At 43.4% G+C, this 24,929-nt stretch overlaps 2 protein-coding genes across 5 annotated transcripts; both read right to left on the reverse strand.

Annotated features, from left to right (window-relative positions):
- Positions 1-936: 936 nt before the first annotated feature.
- Positions 937-18,138, reverse strand: edc4 (enhancer of mRNA decapping 4). The gene is made up of 30 exons (XM_029153985.3): positions 17,934-18,138; positions 16,582-16,741; positions 16,388-16,499; positions 16,158-16,257; positions 15,770-15,956; positions 15,395-15,542; positions 15,121-15,225; positions 14,742-14,854; positions 14,560-14,643; positions 14,345-14,440; positions 13,834-13,933; positions 13,472-13,652; positions 13,248-13,314; positions 13,001-13,092; positions 12,478-12,659; positions 12,227-12,306; positions 11,780-11,912; positions 11,425-11,693; positions 11,040-11,270; positions 10,747-10,848; positions 10,455-10,598; positions 10,284-10,320; positions 10,039-10,186; positions 9,694-9,849; positions 5,386-5,501; positions 5,133-5,298; positions 4,456-4,642; positions 3,665-3,884; positions 3,047-3,210; positions 937-2,074 (listed from the first exon to the last, which is right to left on the reverse strand). Exons 1-30 carry the CDS (start codon positions 18,019-18,021, stop codon positions 1,891-1,893), a joined length of 4,152 nt encoding a protein of 1,383 aa, XP_029009818.1. The 5' UTR covers positions 18,022-18,138; the 3' UTR covers positions 937-1,890.
- A 3,242-nt stretch (positions 18,139-21,380) lies between these two features.
- nutf2 (nuclear transport factor 2) lies at positions 21,381-24,743 on the reverse strand. Of its 4 annotated transcripts, none has more exons than XM_029154743.2 (5): positions 24,599-24,743; positions 23,136-23,258; positions 22,901-22,972; positions 22,491-22,589; positions 21,381-22,330 (listed from the first exon to the last, which is right to left on the reverse strand). In XM_029154743.2, the coding sequence occupies exons 2-5, from the start codon at positions 23,232-23,234 to the stop codon at positions 22,217-22,219; spliced, it is 384 nt and encodes a 127-aa protein (XP_029010576.1). In that variant the 5' UTR covers positions 23,235-23,258; positions 24,599-24,743; the 3' UTR covers positions 21,381-22,216. The 4 variants fall into 4 exon arrangements, with proteins under 4 accessions (XP_029010576.1, XP_029010578.1, XP_029010579.1 ...); XM_029154745.2 differs by having other exon boundaries at positions 23,136-23,245; positions 24,599-24,736; XM_029154746.3 differs by lacking the exon at positions 24,599-24,743 and adding an exon at positions 24,309-24,503 and having other exon boundaries at positions 23,136-23,245.
- Between the last annotated feature and the right edge of the window lie 186 nt (positions 24,744-24,929).

Below are 24,929 nucleotides of genomic sequence, written 5' to 3' on the forward strand. Positions count from 1 at the left end.
TTTTAGGAAGAACAGACAAACAGTTTTTAGTCTCTTTTTATTCCAAAATGTTCAGGGTAAAATAAACTAAAAGATACAACAACAAAAAACGCCCAAGCAGAGGGAAATGAACCAGAAAACAAATGGCAGATGCAGCTGCTGCTAGGGCGAAGCAGCAGTGGCCCTGTGCGACGGGTCAGGTAGTCAGAACAAGTTACTGTTTCATACACACGTCTTTCAGAGCAAACTGTCCACTCCAACGTCCCTCCTTCCTGAGCCCTACTTCACTTAACTGCTGCTGCTGCTGCTGAACAGCTCATCGTCAGGTGTTGTCTAAAGGCCCATATGGGATCAAACGGTCCAGAACAGATAAAATACAGTAAGGCACTTTCTAGACAAACCCAACTTAAACAAACTAAACACGGAGGTCAAATTACCACAGCTTTTTATTTTACAATCAGCACAACAGCGTGGCCACCCTGTAATTAAATGAGGTGTGTAAATGGGCTGTACACTAGTTATCATACACTGTCACTACGCCTCAAAGATGAACGCTGCCTTTACAAGCTAAACGCTTGTAAAGCCGCCGACTAAACGCTGCCTCCTAGAGTCTAAGAAAAGTAACTGCACAAGGGTACATCTGGAACATCCTCCTAAAAATAACATAAGTAATATTGATGTTCAGGAAGTGTTTGTATTATGTTGTAGATCTAGTCTCACATCCCCTAAAACAAGTATACAAGTCTTACAAATACTAAATGTTGACATAAAAAGGAACCGAGAGGAGAAAACATGGAACAGTCTGACGTATGGGTCAGAGCTGCACCAGTGGACGGCTGCCAGCCTCCGTGCTGGGCTCCAAACATTATAACTGAGGATTCAGCCCAAAGGACATTCACTAATAAATGTTAGAATAAACAACGGCTAATTTTGTTTCTTTGTGAGCCCCTCTTTAGCGTGATTAGTGTAAACAATATCAAGCTGAATAACACAAAGAGCTTCTTGTCCTGCACTTTTAATGCACAAGCTCGTTCTAGGAACTTTCAGCAAACCCACTCCTCACTAAAAAATATTTGGCCTGGGAAGGTTGTTGCCTTCAACCTATTCAAGAAATGCAAAAGAAAAGAAGGCAGCAACAGCCTTGGATGTTTCATGCTTCTTGTTGCTGGGATTGGGTTGACCTAATTAAAATAAAAAACCTGAACCCTGGTTTTGTAATCTTGTGGCAACTGAATTCCAAGAAAAAAAAATGTGTCCAGGCCTGCTGTTTGTTCTTAAGGCAACACACAAGGCATACTTTTGTTCCTTCTGTTGCTCAGGCATCACAGCTCGTCTCAGAACTCAACGCGTTCTATTGACAGGTAAGAGGAACCCAACAGGAACAGCAGTGTTTGGTCCTGTGGACCACTCGGCTGGACATTCTTTGAGTTTGATGCATAATTCAATGACACGACTTTAACTGTGTGGCAGGTATCATGTGTCCAGGAGATGGGAGCCACCAGGATGATGGAGATCTCCATTGTCATGTCTGAAACAGTCTTTAGCTTCTTGTGGGGAGAAGAGGGTGAGTTAGCAGAATGCTGGGAGAAGCAGCAGCAGTAACGAAGACCAGAACAATCTTCAGAGAACATCATTAACAGGAAATATCAATCTGTTCTGTTCGGATAATCGCAATTTTCCATTGACAGCGTGTCCAGGAACAAACAAAAACAGTCCATTTCGTAATTTGACACTTCACTGGTGCAATAAGAATGAGAAGAAACAAATGGGGAGAAAAGCTGGTTTAGAACTGTGGAGGGACAGCATCACCTCATCCTCTAGCTCCAAGGAACTGTTCACGCTTAACAAAAATGGGTTTGAGACATGTCTAGAGGGAAACAACACCTCCGCACCAGACTTCAACATCACGGTCTAGTGGTTGACGAGGCCCTGCAGCATCATCACCAGGCGCCGCGCCCTCTTGTTGACTGGGCTGTGCGGGTCCTGCTGCAGGAAGACCAGGAGTTTTGGTCTAACCTGAGCCAACACGGACGACATGTGATCTCTGGTCAGGGGGTCGCTGTGGTCCAAGTTCATCACTGCATCCTCAAGGTAGCTGCACAGGAAGACCGACAAGACAAGATGTTGGAGAAACACCAAAGACTGAAAGCTTTCATTCGGATAGTCAGACATCATCATCTAAAGGAGAGGTCAAATTAGAAAAGCAACTCAAAACTAAGCTCTGTTCATATTTGTTCCATATGGAAAACATAAAGCCGAAGAGTTTGCATTTGCACTGTGACCCAGAAAGTCCCAGCTCAAACTCAAAGCTACAGCAACTGCAGGAGAGAGAAAGAAAAAGCACAGGCCTTCTACCGTCGAGACGTTAGGCTCTGTCCTTTCCATTCTCAGCTGTCCACTGATTACTCTCATGTAAATGGCTTATGACCTGGTAAAACCACAGCTTTTGTGACATTTAGCTTGTTTTATCTCTCTATAGGAACCTCTACAAATTGTTTACGAATGCTATGTTTGCACGCATTTAGTTTTTATTGTATATACTGCACATTCCCCCTTCATCCAAACAGGACAGATTCTGTCCTAATAATGGCTCAGACTGAACCACACCCCACTGCGCTCCCCTTTCCCTCTCTCCAGATGGCATTGAGTGGCACCAGAGGGCTGCATCAGCAGCAGCAGCAGGCAGGTGGAATGAGAATGTTAAGTGAGCAGGGTCTCATCGATAAAAACACATTTACACATCTTGAGAATAAGAGCACAAAAAACCTCAGTAAAGCAGGAGTGTAGGAGCTCAGGACAGGATGAGAGGACAAGGATGTAAAGAACCAGAATGATAGCTGTTATATGCAACATCTTCCAAGCTCCCTGTGCAGCAGGACTACAGATGGACCAGAGTGATGGGATCAGCATTTTGGCAACATTTAGAACTCAGGAGATTTGTGTTAGAGTCTACTCTTTCTTTGTGAGGATCCTCAAATTATGAGAAGTCCATTAAGTACATACATTCGAACCAATGGCCTTGGAGGCTGGTAAGTAGTGTCAAACAATCACTCAAGCATCTCCTTACCTGATCTTGAGCTCAGAGCGGGTTGTGAGGTTGGAGGAGAGTTGCTGGATGAGTGACAGCAACACGGGTTGGCTGAGGGGACAGGGGTGTTGACCAAACACCTGCTGAGAGTCGATGGTCTCACACACATACAAGACCAAGTTCAAATCGGTTGCTGACAGCGCCTGGAGAGACAACCAGAGGGTTTTAATTCACATGAACTATTTATATGAAGAATATACTAAACAGGAGTGAAACTAACATGAGTTCAGCAGTACATTGGCGCTGTAATGATAAGGCCACGGTTACCTTTTCCATACTCTTACAAAGTACCTTCTAAAGCTATGCAGATGCTAGTTGTGGCCATATGCTGTATAAAACCCGAAAAGCCTATGAGAGAGCTTAACTCGGCATGTGTGAGCATGACAAAGACTAAAAAAAGTCCATTTAGAGGAGCAGTAGCGACATACTGGTTTTCTGGGCCTTATCATCCTACTGGGCGTGTGTGTGTGCACATGAGCATTAGTAAATAAATGGTTGTGTGTGGGTGCTTATAATGCGCATTCATAACGAGTTTGGTACACATGTCACCCGGCGTGACTGCGGCATGCTACACCTGCTTTTGTGAGTGGAAGCTACCTGCTGGAAGGCCTGGTTGAGCTGGCCCTGCTGGAGGAGCTGCAGGATGTTGGCCTGCTGTGTCTGGTAGTCTAGGTGAGCAGTGGGAACGGGCGTGCCAGCCGCTGACCTCATCGCCTGCATGATGCTGGAGGTGACCACTGCCTGCTGCTCCTTCATTGCCAGGCTCACCTCTCCTTTGACAATTTTCTGCACATGACTAAGAATAGACTCCTGCAAACTGGGCAGGAAAAGGACAGAAGCAAAAATGTGAGGACAGGCAGCTCTATCCTCAACCTCCTAACATACAAGTTAACACCTTTAACTTCAGAGCAGATAATTGGCCTCAGCTCTGTCCAGTGTTGTGGTTTTCTTTGCAAAATTTAAGAAGTTTTAGCCATTTATTTTCTCCGCCACACCCCTGCAAATCTATAAACTCTAGAGGCCACGAGAATAATTGCAGAGGGAACAAGAGACTCAATTGAATTTATGTTTATACATTAGCCCCCAAATTAGGCTTTGCTCATTTCTACTCTTCAAACCATTAGACACCTGATTAACAGGCAGGGAATTAAATGCCAGGACTGCTGGCATAGCTGATCTGCATATTTAATATAATCCCCATGAGTCTGTGCTTTTAGATCAATACCTGCAACAATTATTAGTCAACAGCAAGGTTTCTGTGAAATCTGTCAGTACCAGCCAGTAGTACTGAATAAGCAGTCTATAATCTTTGTCAACTTAAATATTAAAAACTAGAACAAAATCAAAAGTGGCCAACTGTAACCGATGAGGGATAGCAAAATACATACTTTCCCACCATCAGCTGGACCTGGTTCTGGACCTCTGCCCGGACAGTAGCTGTGATGTTATTGGCCAGCTGATCAGTGGAGCTTTGGAAGCTGTCGATCATTTGCTGGAGCTGGCTGATCACGGGGTCTCGTGTGTCCTGCTCCCTCTGCCTTCTGTTCTTAAGATGGGTCTCAAGCTGCTGGATGTCTGCAAAAGAGAAAATCCAAGAGGCAAATCATATCTCCCTTGAAAACATTGCCACTACTGAGCAGTTGTTAGTTTAACGAATTTATAGAATATATTTACACACAAAAGTGTAAACCCTAAATCTTATCATGGATTAAATTTAAATTGGAGCAACATCACCAAAGCGCGCACACAGTCTGAGAGTTATTGTGGCCTTGTTATTTACTGCATGCTAACTGCTCTCATTATACAGCCTTGGTAAATAAAAAAATAAACAATTAGTTGTCAGCTTTTAGGCGTTAGCATAAACACACTCAAATAGAGTGCTTGTCAACACATCAGGGCCCTGACGCAAAATAAAACATGGCCTTGAACTTAAAGATAAATCGCAAATAAGCTTCCGAAGCACAATTATTTTAGTACATATTGTAACAAATTATTGTCACCTGAGGAATTGGTCAAATTCTTGCACCTAAATAATCAGAGTTCCCGTGTTCGGATGTTGCCTTACATTCTTGTGTTCCTTGCTTGAAGCTGTCATTGATTTGCTGAAACATGGACTGACAGCCTCTCTCAAAAACAGGCAGCACGATGCTCTGGAATGCATCTTTATAGGCTGCCTGGATGGGGCCTTGCATCGCTTCAGCTGCTGCTCGACCAATTGCATCTGTTGTATTCTGGCAATAGAAATGAATCACTTTAATGTCATCATTCACAAGACCAGGAAAAATGTTAAAAAGGTGGTGGCATCAGTAGGCTCCTACCTTGGATTTGACCACTTTGGTGACATTGTCCTTCAGGGTGACTTCCACAGCAGTCAGCTTAGAAGCAATTGTGTTGCTCAGTTGGCCTGTCACAGGCTCCAGACTTTTGGAGATTGCTATAGAGACAAAGAATTAGCAAGAAATAACTGCTATAATTAGCTATGTGAGCAGGAGGAAAAAGACAAGAACTCATAATCTCATTGTTATACACGTGAGGCAAATGTCAGTCAAACACACCTTATTATGCATTAAGATAATGCATACATACTTTATTAATCCCCTTGGGGCAATTGTGTCCTCTGGGAGCAGTGGGCTGGGGGAAGCCCAATGCTTTATGTATTGAGCTACCAGACCGCCTACTTGTTGATGACCAGGGCTGGGCAATCCCTGCCCCTAGCTACTACAGATTACCTTGACCAGGTGTGTTCAGTCAATAAGCAGTTGGAAAGTATAATCACTAGTAGCTAAAAAAAGAGGTTTAGTTGGTAAAGCAGCAGGACAGTGGCCCTTGAGGACTTCTCATCTTTGTCGACGACGACACAATGTGATTTATTAGTGTATAGTCTACTGTAACTCAAAAGCAACTACTATAACTTGAATATGAAGAGACTGAAGTGAGAGTAGAGCAAATAGAGTGATAACAGGCCAATACATCAAAAGCAGTTAGGATGATGGATCCTCTCTAAATGTGGATGATGAACATTAGAATTAGCTCTCAGAGTAACTAGATTATAAAGTAAAAACCAGAGCAGCTCTGCCTTAGGTTTGAGAACGCTGGACTAAACTCTCTAGATCACTGCAGAGGTCGAGGAAAATGGGTAAATTCAAATGCTATAACCAAGTTGTTGTCATTATTAAAACTGTTTTGCTGCATAAAAGGTGGCTTGTAATATTTAAAGACATTTAAAGACACACACATATATATACGACTGACCTGAAAGATAAGATCATGGCGAGATTGAACAGGCAAGCCCGAACCCCACTACAACGGCTAAGTGAAGTACCATCAGAAAGTCTCATGGAAGATGTGAATGCAGCATTGAAAGCGATCCCTACCACAACAATCACAGAAACCAATGAGCTGATATACGCTTCAGCATCAGTGATCCTAGAGGTGCTTGGCTATAAGAGCAACCATGGGAGCCATGAGAAACAATACCCACCATGGAAACGAAGGTTGGAGGCAAAAATCAAGGCAGCTCGGAGGGAAGTGAGCCAAATGACAGAGGCCCAGAGAGGTGCAATGAAAAGACCGATGCCCAAGAGGTACAGCCAGATGACCATACCTGAAGCACTCGAAACTGCCAAGCAAAGGCTACAAGCCTTGGCCAGCCGCCTAAAGAGATACACCAGAGATAACGAAGCCAGACGAATAAACCGGCTGATCGCAACACAACCTGCGAAAGTGTACTCTCAATGGCAGGGTAATAACAACAGAGCAGACCCACCAAGGCTGGAAACTGAACAGTACTGGAAGGGTATATGGGAAAGGGAGGCATCACACAACAGTGATGCACAGTGGCTGGTGGATCTGAGGGAAGACCACAGCAACCTCCCTGAACAGAATCCAGTGACTATCACAGTGGCAGACATCCAACATAGAGTCTAAGGTATGAAAAACTGGACAGCACCTGGCCCTGACATGACCCACGCCTACTGGCTAAAGAAGCTCACTGCAATCCATGAGCGCCTGGCAGCACAAATGAATCAGCTGCTAAGGGATGGGACTCACCCTGAATGGCTAACCGAAGGGCGAACGATCCTGATAATGAAGGATCCCTCAAAGGGCACAGTCCCATCCAACTACCGGCCAATAACCTGTCTCTCCACAACATGGAAGCTCATGTCAGGCATCATCACGGCTAAGATAAGTGGGCACATGAGTCAATACATGAGCGAAGCACAGAAGGGCATTGGTAAGGATACCAGAGGAGCCAAACACCAACTCCCGGTAGACAGAACAGTCGCCCAAGACTGCAGAATGCGACACACCAACCTGTGCACAGCCTGGATCGACTACAAGAAAGCCTATGACTCAATGCCACACACATGGATCACTGAATGCTTGGAGCTGTACAACATCAACAGAACTCTAAGGGCCTTCATTGCAAACTCGATGAGGTTGTGGAGAACCACCCTTGAAGCCAATGGAAAGCCACTTGCCCAAGTATCCATCAAATGTGGCATATACCAAGGAGATGCACTGTCCCCACTGCTGTTCTGCATAGGTCTGAACCCCCTCAGCCAAATAATAAACAAGACTGGCTATGGATACCGACTCCGGAACGGGGCCACCATAAGTCACCTCCTCTACATGGATGACATCAAGCTGTACGCCAAGAGTGAGCGAGACATCGACTCGCTGATCCACACCACCAGGATCTACAGCTCGGACATCGGGATGTCATTCGGACTCGAGAAATGTGGGAGGATGGTGACAAAGAGAGGCAAGGTAATCCACACAGAAGGGGTCTCACTCCCAGAAGGAACAATAGCAGACATTGAGGACAATTACAAGTACCTTGGAATACCACAGGCAAACGGCAACCTTGAACAGGCAACAAGGAATGCGGCAACAGCCAAATACCTCCAACGAGTAAGGCAAGTCCTAAGAAGCCAGCTCAATGGCAAGAACAAATCCCGGGCAATAAACAGCTACGCTCTGCCAGTGATCAGATACCCTGCGGGAATAATAAGGTGGCCAAAGGAAGAGACAGACCACAGATGTTAAGACACGAAAGCTCCTCACCATGCATGGAGGGTTCCACCCCAAATCCAGCACCCTGAGACTGTACGCTAGCCGCAAGGAAGGAGGCCGAGGACTAGTGAGCGTGAGAGCCACTATCCAGGATGAAACATCCAAGATCCATAAGTACATCAAGGATAAGGCCCCGACAGATGACGTGCTGAGTGAATGTCTCAGGCAGTGGAGAACAGAGGATGAGATGCTGGAAGAGGGACCATCATGGGAGGACAAGCCCTTGCACGGGATGTACCACCGGAACATAACTGAAGTGGCTGATCTCAACAAATCCTACCAATGGCTTGAAAGGGCTGGGCTGAAGGACAGCACAGAGGCACTCATCCTGGCCGCACAGGAGCAGGCCCTGAGCACCAGAGCCATAGAGGCCCAGATCTACCACACCAGACAAGACCCAAGGTGTAGACTGTGCAAAGAGGCCCCAGAGACGGTCCAGCACATAACTGCAGGGTGTAAGATGCTGGCAGGCAAAGCATACATGGAACGGCATAACCAAGTGGCTGGCATAGTATACAGGAACATCTGCACGGAGTATGGACTGGAAACCCCAAGGTCAAAGTGGGAAACACCTCCCAAGGTGGTAGAGAACGAGCGAGCCAAGATCCTGTGGGACTTCCAGATACAGACAGACAGAATGGTAATGGCGAACCAACCAGACATTGTGGTGGTGGATAAAGAGCAGAGGAAAGCCGTAGTGGTGGATGTGGCAATACCAAGTGATGGCAACATCAGGAAAAAAGAACATGAGAAACTAGAGAAATACCAAGGGCTCAGAGAAGAACTGGAGAAGGCTTGGAAGGTGAAGGCCACAGTGGTGCCTGTGGTGATCGGAGCACTAGGGGCTGTGACCCCCAAACTGGAGGAGTGGCTACGACAGATCCCTGGAAAAACATCCGAAATCTCAGTCCAGAAAAGTGCAGTCCTAGTCCCTGGCCCAGTCCCTGGCCTCCTCTACCAGAGGCCAGGGAGCTTGAGGGTTCTGTGCAGTATCCTTGCTGTTCCTAGGACTGCACTTTTATGTAAATGCCGTGCCATATATATATATGTATATATATCATTTTCTTACTGGTTTCTGGATAAATACAGAATCAAATCTAAAATCCTCCTATATACTTTCAAGGCCATTCACAACCTCGCCCCTTCATATCTGTCCGACAGCATCCATATCGCCACCTCCTACCGCTCACTCAGATCATCCTCTTCCATCCATCTCACTGTGCCTCATGCCCGCCTCAGTACCATGGGGAGCAGCAAGTACGCCCTGCTCCCAAACTCTGGAAATCACTTCCACCAGACCTCCGTAACATCGACTCGCTTCCCGTCTTTAAAGCCAGACTCAAAACTCACCTGGTTAACATATATTCACTGTAATAATCACTTTTTTTCTTGCTGTACACAGTGTCTCTTAGTTTTTAGAAAGCTACTTATAAATATAATGTATTATTATTATTAATTAATTACATTATATTATTATTTAGACATCTCTGTCACTGAGAAATGAACTGAAATGAATGTGTGTGTGTGTGTGCGTGCGTGCGTCTCCTTACTCTGTGGTACTGTTTTCTTGATCTCCTCCCGTAGCACTTTGTCCATTCTGTTAGTGAGGGCCGAGTTGAGGGCTTGGCTGAGCTGCTGGCTGAGGTGTTCATGAAGCTGCTGCTGGTGATTCTGACGCTCTGCCAGAACTCGTTCTAGTCTGCGCTCTGAGGTCGTTGAGGTCAAGGCACAAAATAATACCTACTGTGCGGGGGGGGGCAATTATAAATTAGGACTTTAAACTTCAGCTGATACAGCTGCACATACACGCACACACTTTTGAATAACCAGCTAATGTAAGAGACCATTAAAGAAAACTGCAGTAAGCACATTCAAAGAGTAAGAAAAAAGGATACGCTCTTGCTCCTGGTGGTTAGTGAGGACATGCTCCACCTGAGCTACAATGGAGCTCTGCATGGCTTCAATCTGTACACGCAGCTCATTTAACTCCCTCTGCTGGCTGCGCAGGAGAATCAACAGCTCGTCCTGTGCTTCTGTGCTCATCTGTGAGCAGGCAAAAAGAAGTGACCCAAGGAAATAACAGCTGCAAAGACTAATATATAAACACAACACATGAAAAAATTCCTTTTAATACTCTTACCTGACTTGAGTCCATTTGTCGTAACCGAGTTAATTCACTAAAAAAAGAGAAAACATGCACAAACTGTCAGTGAAAATATTAACACTGCTTCTTACCACGGCATTTATTTATTATTTATATTTATTTTACTGTATAACCACAATTGTAGCTTAGTTAGGGATTTGTCGGTACCTGTCGTCTTTCTTGCTCTTCCTCTTGAGCTTCGGCGAACCTCGTGGTGAGGTCTTCCAATCCTTGACTGGAAGTCTGTGTGCAGAGCGAGCGCCACAGTTCCCTGTGGAGGACGCCAGGCTTGCCACCTCATCATCAGGATCACTGTGGACATGAACACAATGAGTACATGCCACCTGCTTCAGCCTTAGATGCCTACTACATTACTGTGCCTTAAATAAGTGTTGTACTTTGTTACAGATTTAATGTAGCTTTATTCCATTGAAGGTGATAGTATGTTAATTTGTGTTACCTCTGCTCTGCAACAGCATCCTGACTTTCATTCTGTGTCAGGTGATATGAACGTCGATGGTATGGTGAGCTCATGTGTCTGTCCTTTGGCTCCTCTCTTGAACTACAAGAGAGCATAAATCTTTGAGAAATGTTTTCACACTCAATATGATCAACATATAATGGTAAAATTATTGCTAGTTACTGAATGTCTAAAACGTTACAAACTATTATGATAACTATTAATGATAAAGACTTTTAGTTACTGGTAGTTAACATTTGCATTCACAGTTGTCTATAATTGGGAAATCTTACCAGTCTCCAAGGCCGTTGTCCCTGAGACTGTTCCTGGTTTCTCTGGTAATATCGGGTGCAGCTGGCCAAGGTGTGTGGCCAATACTCCCATCTGAGGACCCTCCTCCCACCCCAGGGCTCTCCTGCGATAAGGCATTCTCAAGCAGAGATGGTGTGTGGCTGAGTCTAGGCTCTGACTCCACTACCCCACCCACTGCCCCATCTGCACCTCCAAGCTCAAGAGGCAACAGGCTGAGTCAACAAAATAATGACAGGAAGAATTAATTATCAGGCTATTTTAGTTTGAAAGATTTACAAATAACAATACATCCATTTCCCAGTCTACCTAATATTTATTGATCAATCACAAACAAGCCACAATCAAGGTCACACAATTTTACCGCACCTGTTGTTGACTGCACGTGGTGAAGTGAGCAGGTGAAGAGCAGAGGCAGCAGAGGCCATACTGTCTGTCTGGAGAGCAGAAAGTTGTATGGGTTCCAAACTGGACACCAACCCGCGCTGAAGCTGCAGTGTGTCCTGGGACATAGCTGTAGAGGCTGAAGAGATGACATCAGGGGAGCGGGCCCTGGTTGGAGAGGAGAGATGTGGCAGGAGGGGAGAGTCCAGGACCTGAGGGTTTTCAAGTGTAAGAGGGCTGCTAGGAACCAACACCTAGAGTGAAGAAAATTCACAAAAACACCTGGAGTGAAGAAAATTCACAAAAACACTAAGTGGAATGAAAAAATGTTATGTGCAACCTGTAGGTTCTCCAGTCCAGGCAAGAGTACAGCAGAAGCAACTCTTGGGCTGCTAGTGGAGGCAGAAAGTGCCAAACTGCAACTACTGCTGTTGTCCAGTCTATTTGGACTCTGAGTAACATCATCTATAGCTCTGGAAAGAACAGATATAATGCAGTCAGTCAAACATCTTTAGTGACAATAACGAACTTGCAACCAAACATAACTTGCACTTGGGCAACCAGGTATTTTTTTCAAATGCTCTATAGCAGCTCCAATTGAGCTATGAGGTATTCACAAATCTAAATACCGGTACCTTTTATCGGTTCAGGCTAAGATTCTAAATAATCTGCGTTAACTTTAATAAAAGCAAGTAGTTAATATGACACAATAGTAGTAGTAGTAGTAGTAGTATCGGAGTGTTTCACATATCGTATATGTCTATATAATCTTACCATACCCACACACCTGTTAGTTGAGTCAGAGTTACTACTGATGGCTGTTACAATGGTGAGACTACTGGCGCTGCTGCCTGGTGAGGCTGGGACCTGTAGAAAAGCACAAAAGTAAACATTTTATTTATGGGCACCTTTTTGGACATACAAGGTCACCATGCAGAAAGCGTTTAAATGTTGCAAACTGCATTCTAGACTCCAAATTCAGGTTGTGCACTGTTTAAAAAGAGCATAGAAATTTAAGTGGCATGTAGGTGCTCATACCGAACTTGGTGTCATGAAGGCATCAGGAGTCATCAACTTAGGCATCGGCCCACTGATGGGGGCAGAGTTTGAGAGAAAATCAGCAGGAGCAGGAAGACATGGAATCTTCCTAAGGTCCGTCTGAGAGCCACTTCCTGACTCCTTGTCAGAGCTCTGGTCAGTGAGATGATCTGACAACCCAGCTGGAAACATACATTTTGAACTGTAATTACACTGTGGAGTAGTGTCTGACATGCATCAAATACCTTAGCAGCACAAATAAGTAAACTGCTTGAGAAATAGAAGAACAAGGAAAATGTATACAGTTCATCTTGTTTACTGTTAACTACATTTTCTTTTCATAATATAATATTCATAATATTACCAACCAAGAATGTACCATTTTTTTCCTGACCGAGCACTTTATTTTATCCTCATCCATGTGTGTGGACAACTGAACACAACACATGTTGACACAGATCTTTCCCCTCACTGACCTTTATGACTGGGCCATATAGAATTCTTGTAAAAAATGACATTTTACCTAAACCGTCATGAGAATCCGAGTGAGGCAGGCAGGCTACAGAGCTGGAACCCACATTGGGCTGGAACCAGATCTGGACATCCTGCAGGCTCCTAAAAACAGAAACACATATTCGAACAAAAAGTCTGGTTGTTTTGATCATTATTAGCTAATGAAAGTCAAGTCGTCCCTTATTGGATAGTCATGCTTTACTCTGTTTAGCACAAGTCAATATGAGATGAAGTCATATATAGTTATATAGTCTTACTTGGTGTGAACACAGTAGAGTTTAATCTGTATCCCAGATTTGGACTCTGTTGGTCCTTGAGTGCCCTCTGTAACAAAATAAGTGAAAAGAAATCCTGTGTTATGTAGCGTTAAAAAGGTTATGAGGAAGAGGAAGAGTAATGAATGTTTGTATTATGTAAGTGTGTGTGTGTGTGTGTGTGTGTGTGTGTGTGTGTGTGTGTGTGTGTGTGTGTACACACTCACCTGTCGTCATGCTCTCACTCTCCTCCTCTGCAGGGAGGACCTCGGTGTGTCGCAATCGGCTTGTTGTGACATCCCGGACACCAAAGCTGAGCACAGGATGTGTCAGCAGGAACTCTGACACAGCAGTAAAACTGGCCTTTCCTTTCTCTAGGTCCTGTCGCAGCTCCATCACATACAGAACCTGGCAAAGAATAAAAGATTTTGTTTTATTAATCATTTATTTACTGAAATAACTTTCTCAATCTGTACGTCAAGTACCGTGGGGTGTAAAGAAGGAAACGCCAACAAATAAGTGCTTGTGCAGTCTTATTTGTTAAAACTATTTTTCCCAACTCTCATGCAGTTGACAACATTATGCTGACCTTTCTCTGCACATCCGTGAGAATGAGGTACTCAGCAGAAAGATCCAGACTGGCTTTCAGACTTGGCAGAGCTGTGGAGTTGAATGGATCTGGAGAAAACCTGAGGGAATACATTGTTATTCTTATCAATACAGTTAATTAATAGGATAACATAACTCTTTCCTAAATTCAGTCAAATCATCTGATCTGAATTTTAAATATATATATATATATATATATATATATATATATATATATATATATATAATATATATCTATCTATATCTCTATCTATATTATATATCTCTCTCTCTCTCGTGTGTGTGTGTGTGTGTGTGTGTGTGTGTCTATCTCTATCTCTCTCTGTGTGTGTGTGTCTCTCTCTCTCTCTCTATCTCTCTCTCCTCTCTATATCTCTTCTCCCCCACCCCCCTCCTCTATCTCTCTCTATCTCTCTATCCCCCCCACCCACCCCCCCCCCACCCCCCCCCCCCCCCCCCACACACACCCACACACACACACACACACTAACCTGATAGTCTGTAAACAGGTCCAAGAAACAGTACACCACATCTTCAACTCCTGATTCTGATCTGCTCCAGTTATAAGGAACCGCCAGAAAGGAACACTGCAAAGAGGAAGAGACAAAGACGATAAAAGAGATAGATATCTCACATACTGTGAATATAGTATATATAGTGTCACTTTTTACTGAGCGCTGATATGAGTGCACTTGTGTGTACTAACTCTGGATCCTGCCTCTTGTGGTTGTCACAGAAAAGAAGGCAGGATAGGGGACATCCTCCATGAGGGCGCAACTCGTGAAGGCATCTGAACAACAGTATGAAGAAAAAGTGAAGCAGAAAAAACAGAATCAAATAAATGTCAAACATTTATTACCCATATCCAAAGCCCATCCTGTTGCTAACCTGGGTTTGTCCTGTCCCCCCTCTATGTATATCTGCCAGAACTTGATGTATCCATCATGGCTAGCTGTGGCTAACACAGTTCCATCTGGAGACAGGGCCCCTTCACTGACCCGCTAAAGAGACATCAAAATGTGGAGAAAATTATTTATCAGAGAAAACAGGATACAGCATACTCGGTTTGAACATTTTGTTACAGGAGTTTTATATTGAATATCTAACTCAACATCTATTACCAATAAAAAAAGAGTTTTGCATGCCTCATTGAACAAGTCAAGACTTAAATGCTTTTTGATTGAGCATTACACACTATTTCATAGAGAGACAATAATTAAAAGCAATCATTGATCTTACTGCATTATATTTACTCAATGAATCTCACCTGTGTGTGCCCCTTGATTGTGATGAGACCTTCTTTCAGTTCTGTGGCATCAACTGGCCAACTGCTGTTGTTGGTTCTTAGGACTTCAAGGTCCCAAACCTCTGCCTAGAATACAATAACAAAATTTAAAGGTGTAATATCTCAGATAGTATTCACTTTTTCTATCTTTATATTGTTTGTAAGTTTAGTTCATTGAGGTGAAACAAAGTTTCAGTCCACTGTTTTTGCATAATTTCTATCCCACTGACAAACATTTCTGTAAAAACACTGATACCCTGTCTTCATGTAAAAGGGCCAAAGTCTGGCTGGTGTCATCCTGATTCTCTTCATTATCATCCAGGATGTATGGGCACCAGATGAGACGACGATGAGAGTTCAGTGGAGTGTCTTCTGGTTGTCTAATATGAATTACTATCTGATCTCTAAAAGGAAATTTAAGTTTAGGAAAACTGGGAAAAAAAGACCAATTATACCAATTATTACTGTGAAAAAATAAAAGGCAGTTCAGCCTGCAGATGTTGTTTGGCATTTATCACACACATCAATGCATAAAATTAGGAAACACAGACAAGCAGTAATATCCACTCTACAAGCACATTTTTTTCACAAACGAAATATATAACATTCAGTTAATAACACGTTAGGATACAGTATTTTGCTTTCAGTGCAAGTGAGCTGCCAGACCATGAGGTTCCCTGCTTCATCTACACAGCCGAGCAGGGAGGAGTCAAGGTGAGCGAAAGCCAAATCTGTGACTGCACCAGTGAACCCCTTCAGTAGGGATCGCTCAGCAGACCCCAGACTCAAGACCCGAATCATAGCATGATTGTTGGCTCCTGGAAGACACAGTGTGAAATGTTACCAAACCAGAATCTTATCATGTTTTACCAGATTTCAGTTTGTATATTGTATAATGTCTTTACTGTATTTATGTCTCAACACATACTTCTAAACCTAATGGTCAGTGGTAACAGTTCTTATTAATTCATAATATCCAGACTAGAGTTTGATGATTGATTATTACTTAAGCAACTCACCTCTAATGGCATAGGCCAAAAAAGAGTTGGATACAGCAATCAGTCTCCCATAATAATACTTGTGTTCCCAGTCATACTTAGCAACAGGTTGAATCTTTACCTAAATAAAAAAGCAAATTCATTATTATAAATTTAATCAAGTTCACATGAATAGCTTAACCATAATATGTAGAGGACCCAATACACCATATTTAGTCTTCAGGTACACAGATGCTTGTTGGTGAAGCTACCTTGTTGCTGCCTCGGGCTTTGCTTTTGATGCTAGAGTCTTGACTCGCCACAATCTCCACATTGTTGGAGATAATAGGGATACAAGTGGAACCATCGTCACCAGAGAGACAGCTGGAATTACAGTGTGGATTTTATATTACTCCTTGAAATGTTACTACAATGGTAAAGTAACCAACTCGATAAAGCTACTCACATAATCTGACTCTCCTGAGAGTTGCTAATGTCTGTGGAAATGGGTCTGCTGGATTCAGACATTGTTGGCAGATCCGTGCTTCCTAAAAGGCCTGCTCCCAATAACCCGTTGAGCTCTCCATTAAAGGATGGTTTTCGTTGACCGTCACTTGACTGTACATCTGAAAAATGTTAATTTGCAAATTTAAATAACAGAGATTCATAAAAGGCTGAATGCTTCAGAGTTTTATAAATTTAAAGACAATAATTTTTTAAAAAACTACTACATACGCTAAGCACTTAAATACAAGACAGCTAACCTGAAAGAAAGATGCAAACCTTTTATGGTAAGTACTATTTGCACATTTTATAGGAGTCATGGGTTTGAAACATGAAAAACCAGAGAACATAAAACACTATAACTTTTACTACATTATGGGACTGAGAATATTCAGCTTATATTCAAAAATGTTCCATACTGGACACAAATGGCAAATAGCCACTGTGGTTATCTTTACACAAATGCTTCAAGACAGAAATACATAGATGCACTCTGTCCAAATCACTTGATATTAAATGAAGAATTCTATTTGTTAAAACCGATTAATTTAAAAAAACGTATTTACGTTCACGCATTTCAAACTTTAGGTACAACATTCCCTGCGCATATATGAATTAAAAAAAGCTAAACACACAGGTATATATTTCCAAGTGTTTAATAAGGTCAAAATCGTAACATCATTTCTTGAGTAACTGTAATTTATCTTACGCAAACCTTCCGAGAGCAAGGTGAAGTCTGTATTACTACATTGTTAATAGGCTAAAACAACTAAGTACCATGTGTTACAAAATGAAATCAAACGAAACCAAAGTAGTCAAAATGCCGAGCACAATAGACAGATTAGGAACGCAATTAAAGTACATTTGCGTTAATTACGAAATACACGGCATTGTATTTGTAGAAAACAAAGCATATAGTATCAGGCACTGATACATAATATTCCATGGTATAAATTCTATATATTGTAGAATGCCAGAAAACTTCTTTCCTGCAGAGTAATGCGCTAGCTCGCAATGTAGCTAACACACCAATGAAATAGAAGAGACATTCTCGACGCAGTTAGCGCTTTAACGTAAGAAGCCCGAACACGGTCGTCGCTCCGCGGACATTACTGTTATAAATTACGTGTGAATCAACTTATGTTCAGGGGTGTCTACCTAACAGGTAGTGAAAGTGCCATTAAGCTAACTTAACTCCAGTTTAGCAACGCTAATCCAATTCATGTTAGCAAGGTATCCATTTAGCTAACCACCGTACCATTAGCTTCTGCGGCCTAGCTAACGCAGGCGTTTTTCATGCCCGGTCCCACTTACCAGTGCCGTTTCCGGGACGGTCGAGCTTGAGGATGTCCCGGAGATGCTGGGTGGCACCTTCTATATCTATATCAGAATTGGACGCCATGGGTGAGGGAAAGGGAGAATGGGTTGACTTAGGGGGAGAGTGTTTTCTTGTGCGCTGCGATGCTGTCAGTATTCACCCACAGCAACCGTCTAAACTTCCGCTGTGTCCGCGCCGTAGATTCCGCCTTGTCTGTGAGTCAGGTCAATCGTTCCTAGCAGAGGATCACGCATTCTGCACACAACACAGCGAGTTTAGAGAGTACTACTTTTAGTTTAATATGCAACATAATCACAGGTGCTTTACTAATTATTGAGTTAAATCTAAATGGTATAACATTAACTATATGGATCCTGAATATCAGCACCTAATTTGCAAGCAATAGGTTATGATGTTGTAATCATAACCTATCTATCATACAAATACCTATTTCTCACATATGATAATTCAAAACACTGACCATCGTGTCAGGGGACTGGCTTCACATTTTGAGGCAGCGTTAAGTTTTAACAAGTGACGTTTTATGCCATGTACAAAATGTTTTCACAATACCACAAGAGCAGTAAAACTTTAACCTGTGTCAGAGGTTTTATGATTCCAATCTAGCCACATGGGTTGCAAGCCAGTGACTTCTGTGCCAGTCCCGGATAAATAGAGGGGGTTGCGTCAGGAAGGGCATCTGGCGTAAAACTTGCCAAAAACAAACATGCAAATCGTCCATAAGAATTTCATACCGGATCGGTCGAGGCCCGGGTTAATGACACCCGCCACCATTGCTGTTAACCGACAGGATGCCGGTAAAAATTGGACGAAGAAGGAGAAGAGGCAGAAGGGTTTGTGTACAGAGAGAAAAGAGGAAAGGAGGGGGCCTAGTTCTGAGAATAGGGACTCCTAATGTTGGTACAATGACAGGGAAAGGCAGATAGCTGACTGACATGATGGAGAGGTGACTGTGTGTGCAGGAGACGAGGTGGAAGGGCAGCAAAGCACGTAGTATTGGAGGAGGATACAAACTCTTCTACCATGGTGTAGATATGAAGAGAAACAAGGTAGGACTGATCCTGAAGGGGAAGTTTGAACAATGTTCTACAGGTGAAAAGAGTCTCAGACAGGGTGATGAGCTCAAAGCTAGTAATCGAAGGGGTGATGGTGAACGTAGTTAGTGCTCCACATGTTGGCTGTGATATAGAATAGAAGAACAGATCCTGGAGTGAGTTTGATGAGGTCATAGAGAGTATCCCCAGAGGAGAGAGGGTAGTGGTTGGAGCAGACTTCAGTGGGCATGTTGGTGAGCGGAACAGAGGTGGTGATGGGCTGATGGGAAGGTTTGGTGTAAAGGAAAAGATTCTAGGAGGACAGATGGTGGTGGACAAGAGGATGGAAATGGCTGCGTACTTCCAGAAGAGAGAGGAACACAGTGTGGCGTACAAAAATGGAGGCAGAAGCACCCAGGTGGACTACATCCTATGTAGAAGATGTCATTTGAGAGAGGTTAGTGACTGCAAAATGGTGGTAGGAGAGTGTAGCCAGACAGCACAGCGTGGTGGTGTGTAAAATGACTCTGGTGGTCAGGAAGAGCTTCCAGATGACTGGGAAAGTATAGCAGAGGTCATCAGGGAAACAAGTAGGAAGGTGCTAGGTGTGTCATCTGAATGGAGGAAAGAAGATAAAGACACTTGGTGGTGGAATGAGGTACAGGATTGCATCCAGAGGAAGTGGTTGCCTAAAAAAAGTGGGATGTAGAAAGGACTGAGGAATGTAGACAGGAGTTCAAGGAAGCTCAGCGCAGAGTGAAGAGGGAGGTGGCAAAGGCCAAACAGAAAGCTTACGATGAGCTGTATGACAGGTTAGACACGAAGGAGGGACAAAATGACTTGTACAGGCTAGTCAGAGAGATAGAAATGGGAAGGATGTGCAACAGATAGAAGAAGGGAGGAAGATGTGGATGTTGTGGAGCAGGAAGTAGCAGAAATTACAAAGGATGAAGTGAGGAAGCTCTTAAAAGGATGAAGAGTGGAAAGGCTGTGGGTCCTGATGACGTACCTGTGGAGGTGTGGAAGTGTCTAGGAGAGACAGCAGTGGAGTTTCTAACTAGCTTGTTCAACAGGATTCTAGAGAGAGAGCAGATGTCTGAGGAATGGAGGAGAAGCCTTCAGCTTTATTCAGCTGTGGGAAAGAGTAGTGGAAGCCAGGCTTAGTAAGAAGGTGGAGATTTGTGAGCAGCAGTATTGTTTCATGCCCCGTAAGAGCACCACTGATGCCATTTTTACTTTGAAAATGTTGATGGAAAAGTACAGAGATGGTCAGAAGGAGCTGCATTGTGTCTTTGTGGATCTAGAGAAGGTGTGTGACAGGGTGCCGAGGGAGGAGCGGTGGTACTGTATGAGGTTGTCGGGAGTGGGAGAGAAGTACGTCAGAGTAGTCCAAGACATGTATTAGAGGAGGATGACATGGTGAGAGGTAGGTCAGAGATAGGAGTTCAAGGTGGAGGTGGGACACACCAAGGATCAGCTTTGAGTCTGGTCGTTTGCTATGCTGATGGACAGGCTAAAAGACAAGGTCAGACGGAAATCTCCCAGGACAATGATGTTTTTTGTGCGGCTGACATTGTGACCTGCAGTAAAGGTAGAGAGCAGGTGGAGGAACAGCTGGAGAGGTGGAGGTTTGCTCTGGAAAGAAGGGGCATGAAAGTCAGTCGGCGTAAGACAGAATACGTGTTTAAACGAGAGGGAGCGAGGTAGAGCAGTGAGGCTACAGGGGGCTGAGGTGAAGAAGGTGCAGGAGTTTAACAGTTCAGTGTAATGGAGAGTGTGGAAAAGAAGTGAAGAAGAGTGCAGTTGCCTGCGTTAGCAACAAAGTCAGAGAGGCCAGACTGAGATAGTTCGGACATGTACACAGAGGGGAGAGTGAATATATTGGGAGAAGGATGTTGGAGATGGAGCTGCCAGGCAAGAGGACAGGAGAACGCCAAGGAGGAGATATATGGATGTGATAACAGAGGACATGAGGTTGGCTGGTGTGAATGTGGAAGATGCTCAGGATAGAGTGAGATGGAAAAGGATGATTCACTGTTACAACCCCTGATGGGAAAACCCGAAAGAGTAGATGTTTTATGATTCCAATTTAAGAACACAAGAGTTCTAAGGTTATTGTAAATTAATGACTTTTAACAAATACAATGAAAACATGTGGAAACCAAAGATTAATGTAAGTCAGCCACAATTGACAATCAACTAAATAAAGTCAGTTTAGAGCCGATACTAACCTTGAACACATTAAAGCTATTTTCAGTTTACCAGCTGACCTCCTATATTAATAATTATAATCAAAATAAAACAAAACCACATATAATTTGCTCTTAAAGACAAAAAGTATTTTTTTCTAGATTCATATAGTTTATAAGAAATAACAATGCCACACCATTAAGAAAAAAGTCCAGGTTTTATTGTGTATCGTGGCTGTAGTCCATGTTAAACTGCCAAACGTGTGAAAGAAAAAAAACGAAGACAGGGACAGCGAGATAGAGATCTTATGACAGATCCAAATCGATCACAAAGCAAGGTGGAACTTTATGTTCTCCATGATTCTTTGGTTTGCAAGAGCAAAACCTGACATGAGAATGAATCATGGCAGGGCTAACAATTATGTAAAAGGAAGATAAAATGCAGTTGAACACACTAAGACAAGCTAAAGTCACACAAATGGCATCTAGTGAGCAAATTACAACACAAGAAGCCAGAACTGAAGAGACTGACTACACCTGAACAAGGACCTACAAACCAGTCAACAGCAGTGCTAATAGAACCGAGTTGACAACAATGGAGTCATCATTAAAGTAAAATGAGTTAGACTAGAATAAAGAGCAGTACAGAACAGAGATGAGTATGAGTTAATGGCGTCGGCATTAGCTGTTTGTCTTTCTGGTGGCTTGAGTGTAGATATTGTAATGAAGGGGCTCCCAGCATCATGCAGATCAGCAGAGTGGCAGACAGGGGCATCTGATTGGTCGGCCGGCTCTCAGCAAAGAAACACATTGCAGTTCTACTGGCTGGGTGGTCTGAAAACCCACCTGGATGAGGTTCAGTGATTGACATCTAGAATCCGGTGTTTGCTCGTTTCTCAAAACAGGCGTAAATGAAAAAGCAGGAGGGAGGGATGAGCGTTGTCTTCATCCTTAACTCCTCCTCCCCTCCCTCCATACCTCCTCACATGGTGCCCTTCACTATAGTCGCCCCTGCCCACCAGAGCGGGGAGGTGGTTAGCCAAAGTTGTGAATGGCCAGCCTGAACATGTCATTGGTGCACACCCAAGCGTCATTAATGTTCTTCAAGATGAAACTCTGATGGAAACCCATGATGGGGTCATCATCTGCCTGCAGACACACACACACACAAACAAGAAGAAAGGGTTTAAGGCATACAGCACAGTGGAGATACAGGATTAAAGCAATCACTGCATGAACAACTTTACTCATATAACAACTAATTTCAAAACAGTTGTGTGGAAAAGAAGCGTGAGATAATGCTGCTTACTTTTAGTTGACCTACAACCATACTCAAGATGCAGCAGTCTGGAGTTGGCTGGTGGTCCTGCGCCGTTATACTATGCGCTATTTTTGTGAAGGGGAGACTCTAGTGCACGCGCGCACACGCACACAAAGAAGAAAAACACAGCTTAAAATTGGTAAAGGCAAGTATGACAGGAACAATAACAAAATATTTACATACATTTTCTTTAGCATAACTCTTTTTAAAGCTTGAGTTAAGATAATGAAATCTTTGAGTGAGGACACCAGCAGTACTAGTATATGCACAGTTCCAGTCAAATCGGGGATACCTGCTGTATATTACATTAACAAGGTCACAAGTTATTATTCGATCCCCACTATAACTTGACACACTACTACATGTTGAGGTAACAAAAAATAAATAAATAAACTTACAGTGAGTTTCTCAACAATTGCCCTTTTTCCCTGGAACTGCTGTCCTTCCCATGTAAGGCATGATGCATCGATCTATAGCAGAGAGAGAAAGAGAAATTGGCACATATATAGGGACAATGTGACTTTTTCCTATAACAGGATAACAACCCCTATTAGACTAAACTCAATATTCAACGTGACAGAACAAATTGTAAACGCTTGTAGTTGAACAAAAACATGATTCTGTCACACTCACGTATATCGACCCGAGTTGTGATCTGTCAGAGTCAAACATCTGATAGTAGTGCTGTACAAAGCTGGATCCTATCTGCTCCCACAGAGGCTGGTCCACCATCCTGAATCACCCTGCAAACACACACTGGGAAAATGAGGTTGGGATGAGATGACAATAAAACTATATTTACAAAAAGGTAGTACCCAAGGACTATGGCTGCCACTTACAGGTCACACCATCCCAGACCACAGGCACGCCCACCTTACTCCACTGTATATAGTCAGTTCATGTCTTTATTTTAATTCATCCCTCACTGCACTATTCCAATTATTTGTGCCATGTCATGTTGTATGTTTTACTGTCGGAACCTTTTTTCATGCTGAAATGCATCACCTGCCAACACAGTCTTCATTCTGTAAAGTGTGCTCTACAGGACCTGGCAATAAAACTGTTATGATTCTGAGGTGCAGAGTAAACAGCCACCTACCATCCAACCTCACTGAGCTCAACTTGAACTGAACTTGAACCTGTCGGAAGAATTCTGACAGTAATAAAGACATGGCTGTAATTGTTGTCACAGACTTCTAAACAGCACTGAAGAGTTGTTAGGAAGAAATGAAAAGGCCTGGACACACGGCTGTTTACATAGCAGTTTAGACACTTCATGTCACACATGAGCAAGATATTTATTTTAGGTTAAATCCCACTAGTCCTATAATATCATTAGACATATTTTACACGAAATGTGGACAAATATGATCATTGTGAAAAGAACTGCATAAAAACCATAAACAGTGCTGAAGTCACTGTTTTGCTGATAACGCCGGTTAGTGGCCGCTTCACTTGTGTGACACTGACAGCACGAGTCATGTGCTTCCACATAACCATACACTGTTGTGACTGGAAGAAACCGAGAGCTCTAACAATTAGCAAAGAGTCCACACACCACACCATGATTACCGACTGGGCATAATCAGCTTTACGCACGTAGAGACACAGTGAAAGATACCTGTGTAACGGTGAGTGGGGAGGAAACTAATTTAAGCTAGTTATCGCTAGCTAACTAGCTGCTAGTAGCTTGTGTTTGCTAGCGTTAACTTAGCCTACGGTGCAACGTTACTTCATGTACCTAGCATGCCTAACGCCAGCAAGTGCTAGCCTCTAGATACATTATATTTCCAAGCACTTGCTTACTGGCTTGCTGGCAGGCGCTGGCCTTTTCGTCGGTTGCTAAAAATACCCCCTCTCCTCCAAGTGTTGATGCCTCCTCCAGGGCCCGCGCATACTGTCCTGCAACCCCCGAGCAGCTACCCCACATAGGCGTGCCCAACGTTAGCCCTAACCGGGCAGCCGCGGCCAATTTAAGTGCTTATATGACCTAACGTTTGTTCAGATGTCAGACTAAACTAACGTTCTTTATTTTGGCACGTTTCCATTCATTGTACAACACGAGGGTTTCCTGAAAAGAAGTAATAGAAACTTACCTCTAACCAACGCCGAGGCCGGCTGCACGATCGTGGAGTGCAGTATCTGCTACACTACGAGTGCACGCAGTCAACGTCGTTACAGGCCCGGTGCATTCTGGGGATCGTAGTGTTGATGTATGAACAAGATTCGACATTTTTGTGACCACTTTCAGGTTGCTTCATATACAAGAATACCGAAACTGACATATATGATTACTAAAGCTTCATCGGGTAACATCGTCAGAATATTAATCCTTCTCATGCGAACACCCCAAACAGGCCTTGCTTTGGACATCTATATTATTTGTGTGTGTTTGTGCTTCTAGTTCCTTTTTAAATGACCTCTCCC

Source organism: Betta splendens, chromosome 6 (genome assembly GCF_900634795.4).
Source record: "Betta splendens chromosome 6, fBetSpl5.4, whole genome shotgun sequence".
Lineage (NCBI taxonomy): Eukaryota > Metazoa > Chordata > Actinopteri > Anabantiformes > Osphronemidae > Betta > Betta splendens.